The following is a 14,632-nucleotide window of genomic DNA, read 5'->3' on the forward strand; positions in this document are numbered from 1 at the left end:
TAGGGGACCTCTTAGTGTATATGTATGTATATTCAAGTATATAGCACACTGCATATACCACCCAACCACCTTGTTATGTATATTACATCTCCTTTTAAAGGTATTAGAGAATCATATCATTAACATTTTTAAGCTCAAAATATTCTTTATTAGATTGTCATAACAATATTCTTATTAGCTAATCATCAGACATAAGAATGCTATTTTTCTTGGTTCACTTGTGCCAATCTTATATCTCTAAATTTGTCTTGTTTAAAATCGGGATTTCATCACCAAGTGGTTTATGTAACAGTATTTAAGCTGTACAGAAACTTGGGTTAATGTAGGGTTGCCAGACATCCCATATATACGGGATTGTCCCCTATTTCAATTAATTATCCCGTTGTCACTGAGAGCTCTGTCAGAACACATGATTGTCCTGTATTTCATGGGCAATGGGACAACAAAGGTTGGCCGGCCGGTCAGCAGTGACTGGAGGAGAAGGATGGCGCCGGTGACTTCAGTGTAGTGGCAGAAGGTGGATGTGGAGGAGGACCATGATGACGGAGGCAGAGGACAGTGGTGGAGTCCACCCCAGTGGTAGGACCCGGAAGTTGTAATTGTCTTCCAGGTCATACCTCGGGGGTGGGCTTCACCACTGCCATCTGCTGCCGCCACTGCCATGGTTCTCCTCCGCAACTGCCTTTTGCCTCTACATGGCTGCCATCCTTCTCCCATCTGGCTGCACTCTACAGGTAAGAGCTGTACAGCACACTTTCAATGAGGGGGGGTGGGAAGTGAAGGGGAGTTGTGAGGAGGAACTCGGAGGCTGAGTGGTGAAGGGGAGCTGTGAGGAGGATCCCGTAGGCTGAGAGGGGAAGGGGAGCTGTGAGGAGGAGGGCATGGGGCTGAGAGGTGGAGGACTGTGCGGAGTAGGAGGAGGAGGAGAGCTGTGAGGAGGAGGACGGGGGCTAGAAGGACAAAAGGGGGGCGTTGAGATGGATGAAGGGGGAGGAGAAAGAATTGGAGGGGCGAGAAATGCTATGTATGTTTGTCATGATAACATATAGGAAATGCCTGGATTACATTTTCCTATTGGATTTTGGCATCCGTATTTAAAAAAAACTACCTAGGATAATGTAAAGGTCATGTAATGTAATGTAAGTCACACAACTAAAGCTGAAATTATAAAATATAAAATATATAAAATATAAAATTATAAAATACCAAAGCTAAAGACACTTTTTAAACAAATGTTGCTTGATTGTTCATCTCACAAATACACACAAATGTAAAGGGAACAATATAAGAAAGACTACATAACAGGCTCTAAAATAGTTTATTTTCCATTAAATGTATACTAAAATAATTAACAAGGACAGTTGATGTCTGTAATAGATTATGTACAGAATACTGAGAAGGCAACACCCTTACAATTACGTTGCAAAATGTGTCCACTGAAAATCTCACATTCTGACATTAGGGAATCTAGGATGTATTTGTTCTACATCAGGAGTGGCCAACTCCAGTTGTCAAGAGCCACCAAGGTGAAGTTGTAAGGTTATTCCTGCTTCAGCACAGGTGGCTCAATCAGTGGCTCAGTCAGGGATATCCTGAAAATCTGACCTCTTGGTGGCCCTTGAGGACTGGAGTTGGCCACTCCTGTTCTAGATAAACACATACTGTATATTGGCAAAATGAATAAAGATAATGTAATCCATGTAAATTCTTACCACTGCATGCCTTTCTATTGCACAGCCGTCCCTCTTCCAAAACTCCTTCACAGATATGGCCTTCCTCAGGTTGAGGCTGACAAGTCCTTGTTCGAGTTTGCAGTCCACCCCCACAGTCCCTGTTACAATCTCCCCAAGGGGTCCATGAGTTCCAGCCACCTTATAGGAAAACAAATCAGGGACATTTGATGAGCTTCAGAGTTATGTTGTAAATACAGAGATGAAACTAAAGGGCAGATCCACAGACCCCTGTTAATGATTTAACGAAACGTTGAGATCTTCGAAGCTCAGTAACGATACGTTAAGTGCTGTTTTCAGCCATAACGAGCCCTTGCGTTACTATAACGGATGTTAGTGCTAATGATACTGTATGCAAAATAGGTGTTCCCTCTAACAACGCAGATCCCCAGGGCTCCGGCACAGTTACTGCAGGGATTTAATGGTGCGTTAGTGAGGTCACCCTAAAGATGGCGTTACTCACATCCAGATCCTGAAATAGGTCTATTACAGGGTCGGGATACGTGTAAGACCACAGTTAGTTAAATCATACCTATCATATTGTTATTTAATGGGGGTTTCCCCTCTCCTGTCTTCTCTTTTCTTACTGTAATTAAAAACCTATTCAGGATCAGCATAAAAGTAACGCCACGTGGTAGAACTCCATGTTGTCTGAAGCTAATGCAAGGCAGTGCTACCTTCACGTGGTGTTATCCATATGGAAATGGAGGCACTAAAGGCCATTGGTTTTGCATATGTTTAGCTATGTGGATACCGGTTAAACTCAGGGAAACTAATTTCAGGCGGCGTCACGTAGTTACCTAGAATTAACGGAGCTCCGTCTATTTAAACTAGAGTATTTATACAGGACATAAAAGATGCTAGTCACCAGTATCACATATTATATTGTTTGTGATTTTTCATAAACAAACACGTTATGACCAAAAGTCTTTCTGTGCAATTGCGCACGACTTACTTCAATGGGCCTTTTTCTGTTGTAGTGCCAAATTGGCACCATCGCTGTTCATAAAACAGGGGTATAAGAATTTAAGGGCAAGATGTTAACTAGAAAAAAGGGGGTGAACTACTTTCATAGTGCTACTCTATAGAATAATGCGAATAAGTGCTAAAATACTATTATACCGCTAATATGTCACACAAATGGATACACAGCAGATCTCAAGGGCATACAGAACAAATATTATTTGAAGTATTGTATAAAATGTCACAATATACAGTATATTCAGACTCAACTACTGTATATACTGTAGGAAAACATGACACTCTTACACTCTATTCTATTAAATAATTATACACAGACCTACTGTTTAAACCCAAGCCAGCAGATCACTGCTCCTCCCGACAAGGCTCAGTATATTCCTAAATGTTAATTTTTATGTCTGAAGCGCTTATTCCCATGATCTGTTATTTGTATTATTTGTTATTTATATGATTGTCAGGTGTATTACTAATGTGAAGCGCTACAGTGTGTACATTAATGGCGCTATATAAATAAAGACATACATACATATGTGAATATACCTAGTCTGTGAGTGCACTTTTATATCTGCTGCTAATTAAAATCATTGGATTTTTTTTTTTTTTAAATTACACTATTGTTTTTTTTTCTTATTTTTTTCTGTTTTTGTTTCCCATTTATGTTATTTGTTTGTTATTGTATGTTTGTTGGTGAGTTTTATATGTGAGTGTGTCCCTGACCACAGATCAGTGCACTTTGTATTGTTGCTTACATCAAGATATATTCCTGCTCTCATGTCTGGATCTCGTGCTCTGATAATGCTTTGGTACCTCTGTGTTTTCCACCTACAGTAAGAGTTTCAAAAACAGGGAACTTGAGCTGGATTCCCAGAGGCTGAGTTGTTTTAGTTTTAATGGATGTTGAGCAGGAAGCATTTTTGTTATCACATGAGAGGTACTGTACAGTAAAGGCCAAGTAGTGTCCTGATTCCAAGAAAATAGGGGGTAAAGACATTTGAACCTTATTTTAGCGGGCTTTTAAGCCCAAACATATATAAAGACGAGTCTTAAAAAATGTAATCTATATTTTCTTAGAAAGATGAAGGTAAACTTGAAGTTTATAAAGAATAAAGTGATGGTACTATGGTTTTGTTAAATAAAAATGAGTTGTACTCTGGGTTTGAAATATAAAAGGTAGTGGTACTTGTTACTTCCAAGTAACACCGCACTTGAAGCACCAAAGCCCTTTGGAGATATGTGCAGTACATTGTGTATCAAGAAAGAGCATCTTGATGAAGCAATAGTTTTAATCTGTGTCAATGTTCTCCTGTTCCATATGTGTGAAGCTCGCTATTGGAGACCGGTACATCCGGCACGGAGCAAAAAGAGTTTAATGTCACCTAAGAACAGGCAGATTGCATTGACGCAACTATGCATCACTATAATGATGCAACCTTTGGTAGATCTCATTCTAATATGTCTCCTAGCAGATCCTTCCCCAACCACCCCCAAACTACCCTGTGTGTAGAGTAAAACTGAAGCATCTCTATACATTGGTTCAAGAGTTACACAAAGTCAAAATGGTGTCATGTGCTTCATTTTTAGAGGAATGATACAAATTTGCTCCAATTGCAAACTCTTGATATATACAGTAACCCCTATAACTCTTACACTATACTGAGAATACTTATAATTGATGCTAAAGTACAGTATAATGATAAGAACATTCTAACAGAAGTAGCAATGACTCCAGGATGTTTCTTCCAGTGCCTCCAGTCTATAACCATATTAATCATTTACTATTATATACCACTCTAGAATTGACCAGCGTAATAAATCTATGACCTGACAACTTACACTCTGTTATTGTAATAATTTGCTCTCATATACCAATAATAAAGTAGTTACAGGCATAATAAATCTACAAACCTGAGAAGCTTGCAATTACATTTCTGGTGCCCCAGGCTTAGGTAGATAAAATAAGTAGATTCCATTGAAACAGGGTTTCAGTGACTTTAACACTGGGTCACTTCTTCTGCCTAACTCGCTTACAGTTTGAAGTCATTGGGCCTAGTCCCTTTAATGGAACAGCTGGGATTTTATAAGCAAACATAAAAAAAAAATGTAACTTTATTTAGTAAGCGCTTTGCTCTAGAAAAAATGGATAACCTTTTACTGGACCAACTAAAGTTTCCAGTGTAGAAGCTCACTGACATCGGAGGGTTCTTCTTCAGGCGTAGAAAGTTTATACATGGTTTGTTGGTCCAGTAAAAGGTATTATACTACAGATGTAGGGAGACTTACCTGTACTGCCCCCCCCCCCCCAGCGCAAATGGCAGCGGCGCTGGGGGGCAGTGTCTGTTGCGATCGTGCTGCAGGGGGGGTCCATGCTTTCGGATCGGACGCCCGGCGCGTGAATCCATCCGGGCCATGAACGTTGTGGGACTGCGAGCAGCCGCGGCAACTCAAACAGTACGTCTTGTTACATCTCTACCTATTTGTTCCTTATCCTCTATTCATGTTAATTAGGGAACAATACTGCAAAATCCTTTTTTATCTACTCTCTGAATATTAGGATCAGGGTTGTTGTGTGATTTTTCTGTAGCCCCTAATTTAATATGGTGAGAAGCATAGCTAACACATTGAGATCCATTAAAGGAAATGTTAAAGCAGCAGTCCAAGCTGCGTTTTAAAAAAAAAAATGTTTATAATTTTTTTCCCCTTTAATACTGTATGTGCATCAATACAATCCACACAATAAGTAATTAGCTAAGTTGCCGATCGATCCGTTCTCCTGTGTTCTATCGGCGAAGATTTGGCTTGGGGGTTTCACTAAATGGCTGTCAGTGCAGCAGAAGAGGACCAAAGATGCAAAGTTCTGTAGGGAAGATCATGTGACCAGGCAGTCAATAGATACAATTAGTGCACTGCTAGAGAGAGGGCAGGGCTCAAAAAGGGGTGTGCCAAAGCCTGTTTCAGAAGAGGAAAGAGATGTGACTTTATAAATGGTTGCTATAGAAACAACATATGCTTGTTACATTATAATGCATACAAAATGTGATTTCAGAGTTGTTGTTTTTGTATTTTCTCATAGAACAGGACTAATTTAGTATTTAAAAAAAACCACGTAGGATATTGCTTTGTCTGCAGCTTTAATATATTGCAGAGCTGCTTCCCTGTGCTGGAGAGGAGTTCAGCTTCACTGAAATTAATGGGACTAAAATCTTCTCCAGCAAGTAGAAAACATTCACAGCATACTGAATAAGGATGGAAGATATTCCCTCTTTAACTACGTGTGTGTCACTTGTGAGCACATTCACATGTCTTAGACAGGTCTGCAACCCTGCCTTTTACCATTATCACCCAGCATACAGTGCTCCCACTGCAGCAAGAGATTCTGTGAAATGACAAGCAAATGAGCACACCATGTCACCTTTTGCCTGGAATCTGTTTTTACATGGGACCCTTATAAGATAATACTTGCTGTTAACACAGCTTTTAAGCATGGCATTGGATGAGAGAGAGAGAGAGAGAGACCGAGACCGAGAGAGAGACCGAGAGAGAGACAGAGAGAGAGACCGAGACCGCCGGCTGCCCGCATGGGAATATGTGCCCTCCCCCCCCCCCCCCCCACCCGGCACGCATTCACCCTCTACAGCTTGTCAGTCCACACATCACCCTCCACTGAAGAGCGAGTTAGTATCTAAGGCTGACACAAAGAAATATGTGTAAGTATTAATATTTCACACTAGGGAATGTGTGCACCCACAGTTCGCCTTTAAAATAAGGGATCTCTGATACTGGCTTTGGCCAGCATCTAATTGGACTAAATCACAAAGGATAGGCTTCATTTATTTAACCCCTTCAGGGCCTTTTCACATATTTCACAAAGTTTAGTCCATAGGACAATAAGACATTACATATTCAGTGTAGATACAGTACCTGCTAAACAGAGTCTACATTAGGCATGACTCATATTTAATCAAAAGATGCAACCAAATGTCTCCTTTGTCACACAGACTTAGGTTCTAAATGTGAACATGTCCCTAGTATATTTTAGCCCAATTTGGTAGGAGCTCAGGAACTGTCCTTTGTTTTCCATATACATGTATGTAAGGCCAATCCTTTTACCAGCAGCAAACACCTACATGGAGGAGCGCAGTAATATATATCCTGACTTCCACAGATTAGATTACAACAGTTTAACACATTTACGAGCTACGAAGGAAAAACTCCTATTTCTCTCAATGAACATGAACCTCCCACAGTGGATCTGGTACTTTTTGACATAGTACAGTGACATCAATTTAGCTAACTTCCGTTGATTGTCTACATTGTGCTTCTTATATAGTGTTAATCTACATACAGTAATAGACCTCCAATTGTGCAGATTTTCAAGGGGATTGAGCGAGAAATATATAAGATATGATGAGAGACTAAAGGGGCCCTCATTTTTCAGGAACACTGTAAAACAATAAATAAATACAGTGGTAACTGCTGCATTGTGCAGCCCTTCCCCAGGCAACAACAAAAAAAAAGACTGCAACTTAATGTCTTTTGTGATCTTTGGGACTACGTGTGACCTTTTAGCCAGTGTCAAAAATACACTACAATAACATACAGCTTGTATTGATCCTGGAATCAACCTTTCCCCACAATTTCAAGTTATAAAACAGTCTGTTTCTATTATGTCCCTTTTGAAGGGAAAGAAAAGAGATTTCACAATTGCTCATCGATCTTAGTTGCTGTATCAAAATGCCACAATTTCCCGTATTTTATCTGCGCTTTGCTTTGAAACGAGAAAATAGAGGTAATTTATTGTACTGGCTCATAAACAGACAGATGCGTTTTTGAATGGTCTTTATTTCCTGAAATGGCTAGTTATACACAACAAAAAAAAAAAACCAGCATAGTAATTGGTTCTGAATCTGTGCAGAAAATGCAGGCTCAATTACCTGGTTCATGGATCGGCAATCTATGTTTTGATACCGGAGGCATAGGGAGAAAAAGACTGACATTTACTAAGCAGTGTTATTTAGCGATCTGACAAACTGGTCCAACAGTGTGGGCTAAATATTTAGTGATTGAAGTACCCGTTGACATAAATAACTCTTAAAACATTCCACTATACAGTGCGAGGGGAGATACCTGTGAACATGCCTGAAATACCTGGGAAATTGGCCAATTTACAAAAGCAAATACGTACATTTAAATATGTAATACAAATAATGCAAATGCTTGTGAAATTGTTTGCACAAAAGCATGGGGCATGTTGCACATCTCTAGTGTTATTCCATAACACAACCTATGAAACTGGAAAACACCATACAGCCGATTCAAATGAATATCCCACAAGGTTTTGGGGTTCTTGAGCTTGCTGGGATATTGTGTGTTCATTGATATTGATGTGCCACTGGCAACAGTTGCCTGGAGGTTAGTGGCCCCTCCCCCACCAGGGTTTAAGCTCGCCCCGCCCCACTTTCCAAGTTGCAGTTTTTTTTTTCATTTTCCTGTTATGAAAGACCCGATGTGGTTATTCTCCCTCCCGGGAGGTACATGAGGATTTTATCAGGTAGTGTTAGAACCTGTAATTGGGTCATGCCTTGACGTGGCTGCAGGTTTATAACGCTTTGGCCAAGGGATTAACTAAATGACCCTTACTTATGAGAATATCAGCACTGAAGTATTGCAGTGTGTACTTTGTCACATTGGATGTAGCTTTGGGCATTTTTGTCTTTTGTATGCCACAAGGCATATTCACATTGCCCATGATGTATATGGTATGTGATAAGGGCACTTAAAGCTGCAGTTCAAGAATTTTTGTTTCTATAGCAACAATTTACACCCCCTTTTCCTCTCTCTAGCAGTGCACCAATTCTATCTAGTGCCTGCCTGGTCACACGATCTTCCACACAGAACTTTGCATCTTGGGTACTCTTCTGCAGCACTAACAGTGATTAAAGAACCCCCGAGCCAAATCTTCGCCGATCAATCACAGGAGAACAGATCGATCGGCAACTTAGCTAATCACTTGTCAGTGTGTAATTTGTATTGATGCACATATTGAATGGGGAAAAAAATTAAAATGGCAGCTTAAACTGTGGCTTTAAAAGGTTAGGTACATTTTTCTAGATCGTCTGAAGCGGCCATCCAGGCCATTAAAGTTAATTGGAATTTTTTTGGTTGAGAACGGCCCAAATGGTCCCTATGGACACTAAAGAATGTCCCCCTAAAACTGATATGGATATTATATTTTATAGATGGATGTTGATATGAAAAAGTACATGACGATTATTGAGAAAAAACAATAAATAATACAGCTGTAATTAAAGACGTGATAGATACAGAATTATCCACTTCTAGTTGGTATTCAAGACCCATTCCTAATCACTTCATAATAACTACACAGAGTTTCTTAGCAATCCCTAATGACAAGAAGGGTGTCAGTTATTAATTTCCCCTGAGTCACCCCACAAAGGTAGCCCTCATAGTAATTCATATACTGTAAATGACTGCACAGTACATAACTAGCCTTTTTGGAAATTGTAAGTAAATTACATTTTACATGCATCAAACATATATTTAGATGAAAATAAATAAATAGAAAATATAGCAAATAGGAACCATAACTGAACCTGAATAGAATGTCAAAGGTCTCCTCCATCTTAACAGAGCTATATGTATTATATTTAGCTAGTAGTGTTGCTTTAACTTTTAGTCTTATTCTTTTTTAATAAAACAGAACTATAATTGGCATCCACATGTGAACTAAGTGACCCCCAGGCTGACCTTGAGCATGTTTTCTAGGACACTGTGATCTGCATCGCATGGAGGCTCGCTGGTTTAGCTGGTGACTCTCAATCTCATTTGCTGCAATGATCTGTATTAGCTTTCAAATGGATCAAAGGTTATCGACATATTTTCAGGAACCCTGGAGTCTACTTAACACAATCAATATTATATCCATAACAAGACAGGCATAACCAGCCAAGAGCTTAACCAACCAAGCTCTCTTTGCAAAGTGCCAAATGGGTTTTGATCCGGATAAAATCTACAGTTATGATACGGGGGACATTAACCCATTCGACAGACGTGCATTGCAATCCCACTGGAATTGTAAGGGTTAACCCAGTCATAGCAGATTTGTAGGCAGTAAATTGGTTAAATGAACACAGTATAATGATACCTTCACCATTTTCATAACCCCATCAATTAAGCTGCCCACACAGCTTTTAATTCTTTCGTAATAATGTTGGCTATGGCAGAAAATGGTAATTTTTTTTTTAAATTGTGCAAACTACATGTCCCTAATCTGACTGCCAATTAAAAGGCTACTTCTAACAAAGTGCTGCGTTACTGTGCTGTCAACTAGAGTTTTCTTATCAGTATAAATTGGAGTTGCCCAAAATGTTCAATATTCAGGGAAATTGCATACACTGAGTACAATCTATGATGCATTATTAAACCGCCCTGTCCGCGCTCTGCAGGGATTCTGTCATTTGTATGCAGCACCACTGCAGGTATCTTGTATATGTTACTTGTATAGCGAGTAGAAATGGGCTTCTGATGTTTTGTTATTACATATGATTTGGTTCCTGTGACCTGTTCTTTAAGTGCATATTGCCTGATTTCTAAGAAGAATTTAAGGGGAAAAAATGAGACATGTATATTGTGTTTTATTATTTGGTTGTAATGCAGGGGTGCGCAAACTTGCCCCACTGCATGCTGCCCCTCCCCCCCCCCCTTGCTCACCCCCCTTACCTTGGCTTCAGTGACAAATGACGCCAGGGGGTCATTTGACGCTGCGTTGCCATGACGATGTGTCGCTGGAAGCCAACGTAAGGGAAGATACAGAGGCCTCACGCGCTCCCCAGACATTTAATTTAAATGCCTTTGGGACCTCTCTCACCGCTACGCACTCCCTGGAAAATCTTGCCCCTCCCCCCCAGTTTGCGCACCCCTGTTGTAATGTGCTTCTAATTAAAAACGACCTCACAATATAGTAATTGTACTAGGGTTTCTGCTGAATAAGCTGTCTTTTAAGGACTAAAATTATAGAGCTTGGAAAGAAAAAAACCCACAAAACACTTGGGCCCACATGATCTAAATGGTGCAAAGCTATAGCACACATTAACTCCCGTTCACTTCAATGGGAATAAAGGCATGCTAAAATTTAGCACCATTTAGTGAATCTGTGACTTACGGGGCAACACATGATACTTCAAAATGAACAATCGCACCGCCATCAGCCAAAAAGCGCGTTGACATGAATGGGGCTTTTGTAGTATATTGAATTACCTACCACCCTTGTAGTAAAAGTACAACCTGCAAAAAAAAAGTTTTGGAGAGACACAGGAAAGTAAAGGACTATTAGGGCATCCATCACCATCACAGAGGTGTGTCTTCAAATTTACAACCGTTTCCCTGTTTTTCATTAATTTTGCTAAATTTGGAATTGCTCGGACTTTCAACAGCTCCGCCAATTTCGCCAGAATTTCGAAAAAATGCCCTTTTATCCGGGGTGGTAAAAATGGCAGTATATAGAAGCTAAGTATTGTATTGTATTGTATGTATTTATTTATATAGCGCCATTAATGTAGATAGCGCTTCACAGTAGTAATACTGCACCGACACACTTTATTCGAGCAAATACCCGGTATGTACCTGGCAGATACCTGGAATGCGCCGCTCCTCACCTCTGACAAGCCCCGTTGTGTTTGCCTTCCCAGCCTGGGTTCATGCCTGGCTGATGGGCGGCTGATCTGTTAAATGATAATGATTAGGATTTAATAGGCTGCAATGCTTCGCGTGTCTACCAGATGGCATAAATTCATGAATTGTAATGCAGTATATATATATATACTGTGCATTATTGCAGCCAGCGGGAATAAAATGCTTCAATCCCTGCTTGGAAAATACCTCAATGCACTCGGGCAGAAAACAGTCACAAACCTCAATACACCCGGGTATACCCGAATTCGTGGGACTAGCCAAGCTCGAATAAAGTGTGTCGCCAGTGTACATGTGGTAATCAAATAAATAACAGATAATATAAATAACAGATCATGGGAATAAGTGCTTTAGACATAAAAGTAACATTAAGGAAGAGGAGTCCCTGCCCCGAGGAGCTTACAGTCTAATTGGTAGGTAGGGAGAACGTACAGAGACAGTAGGAGGGAGTTCTGGTAAGTGCGTCTGCAGGGGGCCAAGCTTTATGTATCATGTGTTCAGAATATCCACAGTGCTATTCATATGCTTCTTTAAGCAAGTGTGTCTTAAGTTGGGTCTTAAACGTGGATAGAGAGGATGCTAGTCGGGTACTGAGGGGAAGGGCATTCCAGAGGTGCGGGGCAGTCAGTGAAAAAGGTTTAAGGCGGGAGAGGGCTTTAGATACAAAGGGGGTAGAAAGAAGACATCCTTGAGAAGAACGCAAGAGTCGGGATGGTGCATAGCGAGAAATTAGGGCTGAGATGTAAGGAGGGGCAGAAGAGTGTAAAGCTTTAAAAGTGAGGAGAAGAATGGAGTGTGAGATGCGGGATTTGATCGGAAGCCAGGAGAGGGATTTCATGAGGGGAGATGCTGAGACAGATCTAGGAAAGAGTTGAGTGATTCTGGCAGCAGCATTTAGAATAGATTGTAGGGGAGACAGGTGAGAGGCAGGAAGGCCGGACAGCAGGAAGTTACAGTAATTAAGACAGGGGAGAATGAGGGCCTGAGTCAGAGTTTTAGTAGTCGAGCAACGGAGGAAAGGGCGTATCTTTGTTATATTGCGGAGGAAAAAGCGACAGGTTTTAGAAATGTTTTGAATGTGAGGGGTGAATGTGAGAGAGGAGTCGAGTGTGACCCCTAGGCAGCGTGCTTGGGCTACTGGGTGAATGATCGTAGTTCCAACAGTAATGTGGAAGGAGGTAGTAGGGCCAGGTTTGGGAGGAAGTATGAGGAGCTCTGTTTTAGCCATGTTGAATTTAAGGCGGCGGAGGGACATCCAGGATGATATAGCAGAGAGACATTCAGAAACTTTTAGTGAGGGCTGTTACCGTGGAGTGAGCAGTGCGAAAGCCAGATTGTAGAGGGTCTAGGAGAGAATAGGTGTTGAGAAAATGGAGCAAGCGAGAGAATACAAGACGTTCAAGGAGTTTGGAGGCAAAAGGCAGGAGGGAGACAGGTCGATAGTTAGAAAGACAGGTAGGGTCAAGCTTGCTGTTTTTGAGTAATGGTATGACTGTTGCATGTTTGACGTAGCACACTGACTTTTAATGCCCAGCAAATTTTGCTTGGTTTAATAAAAAGGAATAGGAACATTTTGCCTGGGTTATAAACTTTGTTAAACATTTTGCACATCACCATGTATTTATTTTTCATCTCTTCTTTGAAAGCATGAAATCATTAGGCAAGCGACATGTTATCATTTCCTAAATAGGAATTTGAAAACTGCAAGCAGTTGGAGTGTTGAGTGCTACATCAAACATGGAATAAGGTACCACATGTGAGCACATTCACACTCCTCACACAGGTCTGCAAAACTGCTTTTGCCCATTATCGCTTAGCATACATTGTTTCCACTGCAGCAAGGGATTCTGGGAAATTACCTCCACATGAGCCCACCATGTCACCTTTTACTTAATGTCCTTTCTAACATGGACCCCTGTACGCTTATGCCTGCCGCATTACTCAGCTTTCCAGCACAGCCGGGGTTACAGAAGTGCCCAGTTATAAAACATTGACAAACACAAAAGTCAATGTACAAAACATATAAAAGCGAAGAGACAAACACAAATCTATTATTTTTTTTAGAGAAGCAGATTCTGGGAGTGGAAATGTAAATAAGCAAATCTGAGAGTCTGACTTTTAGCTTCCTTTCTATCAGAATAAACTGCTTCACAATGCCGAGCCCACAACTAAGGCCAGGTTTAGTCTAGCATCCCTGGGCTGCTGACTCCATATGCCCTTTAAAGGGGCAATCCATGCAATATCCTACATGTCTTTTTTATCCTTTTTTTAATAAATCAGCTCTGTAGAATTAGATAACACTTAATACATTTTTTTTAAAATGCAACTCTTAATGCCATTTTAAAGAGGTTTAATTTACTGAGCATCCTTTGATTTTTATAGCAGGTTTTAGCATACTTGCCCAGCAGTGCAAGGTATTTGCAACACTTTCCTGTTTGTGATAAGTTGTTGCCAATATTCCTAGGTGTTTGAGCTGCAAACTGTAACAATAGATAATGTTAGCTTAGTAATATAAGAATACATTGTAGCTGTTTAGTTACACTGACTGAAAAATTGATTGACACTGAAAGTCAACCATTTAGTGAACTCTGCGGAGCAGGATTTTGCTGATCGATCACGGAAGAATGAATTGATCAGCAGTTTAGGTAATTAGTTGTCAATAAAGGCTGCATATATTAAAGCAATATATATGAACAATATACAATTGAAAAAAAAAAATATATATATATATATATATATATATATATATACACACACTGTATATATATTTTTTTCAAGTGTATATTTTTTTCAATATATATATATATATATATATATATATATATATATATATATACGGTATACATTTTTTTTTCAAGTGTGGGTTTGATTGCCTTTTTAATCAGGAGTGTCTGTATAAACTGTTCAATGATTAAGGGAAACTTTCTCAAGGAAGAGCAAAGGAATGTATTGGTATTCTCTCCCAGCTGATTAGGATCAACGCTGCAGGTCCTATTCAGAAGCACGGAACCCCGCAGAGTTAATTCTCGAGTCTCTTACGGTCCTCGGGGCCGCAAGAGCTGCAGACGTACCGCCGTACTTGTGATCTGGTAATATTTATTCTCCAGGATTGCACCGGACGTTCAATGAGGAAATGTTAATACCTGGCCCCGTACAATAAACACCTCTAAAATGACCGTGAGGAGGAGCAGCTTCCCGATAACGCACTTGACCCT

At 40.3% G+C, this 14,632-nt stretch overlaps 1 protein-coding gene across 8 annotated transcripts in view; it reads right to left on the reverse strand.

The window, feature by feature from the left end:
• ADGRB1 (adhesion G protein-coupled receptor B1) overlaps positions 1–14,632 on the reverse strand; it is a 553,612-nt gene that overhangs the window by 305,281 nt on the left and 233,699 nt on the right. For 7 of the 8 annotated variants that reach the window (XM_075581569.1, XM_075581558.1, XM_075581572.1 and 4 more), the window contains exon 3: positions 1,713–1,871. The exons of the other annotated variant lie outside the window; for it this stretch is intronic. In XM_075581569.1, the coding sequence (XP_075437684.1) occupies positions 1,713–1,871 (159 nt within the window). The remainder of the gene's footprint in view (positions 1–1,712; positions 1,872–14,632) is intronic. 8 annotated transcript variants of the gene reach the window in all.

This window comes from Ascaphus truei, chromosome 2 (genome assembly GCF_040206685.1).
Source record: "Ascaphus truei isolate aAscTru1 chromosome 2, aAscTru1.hap1, whole genome shotgun sequence".
In the NCBI taxonomy this organism is placed as follows: Eukaryota; Metazoa; Chordata; class Amphibia; order Anura; family Ascaphidae; genus Ascaphus; species Ascaphus truei.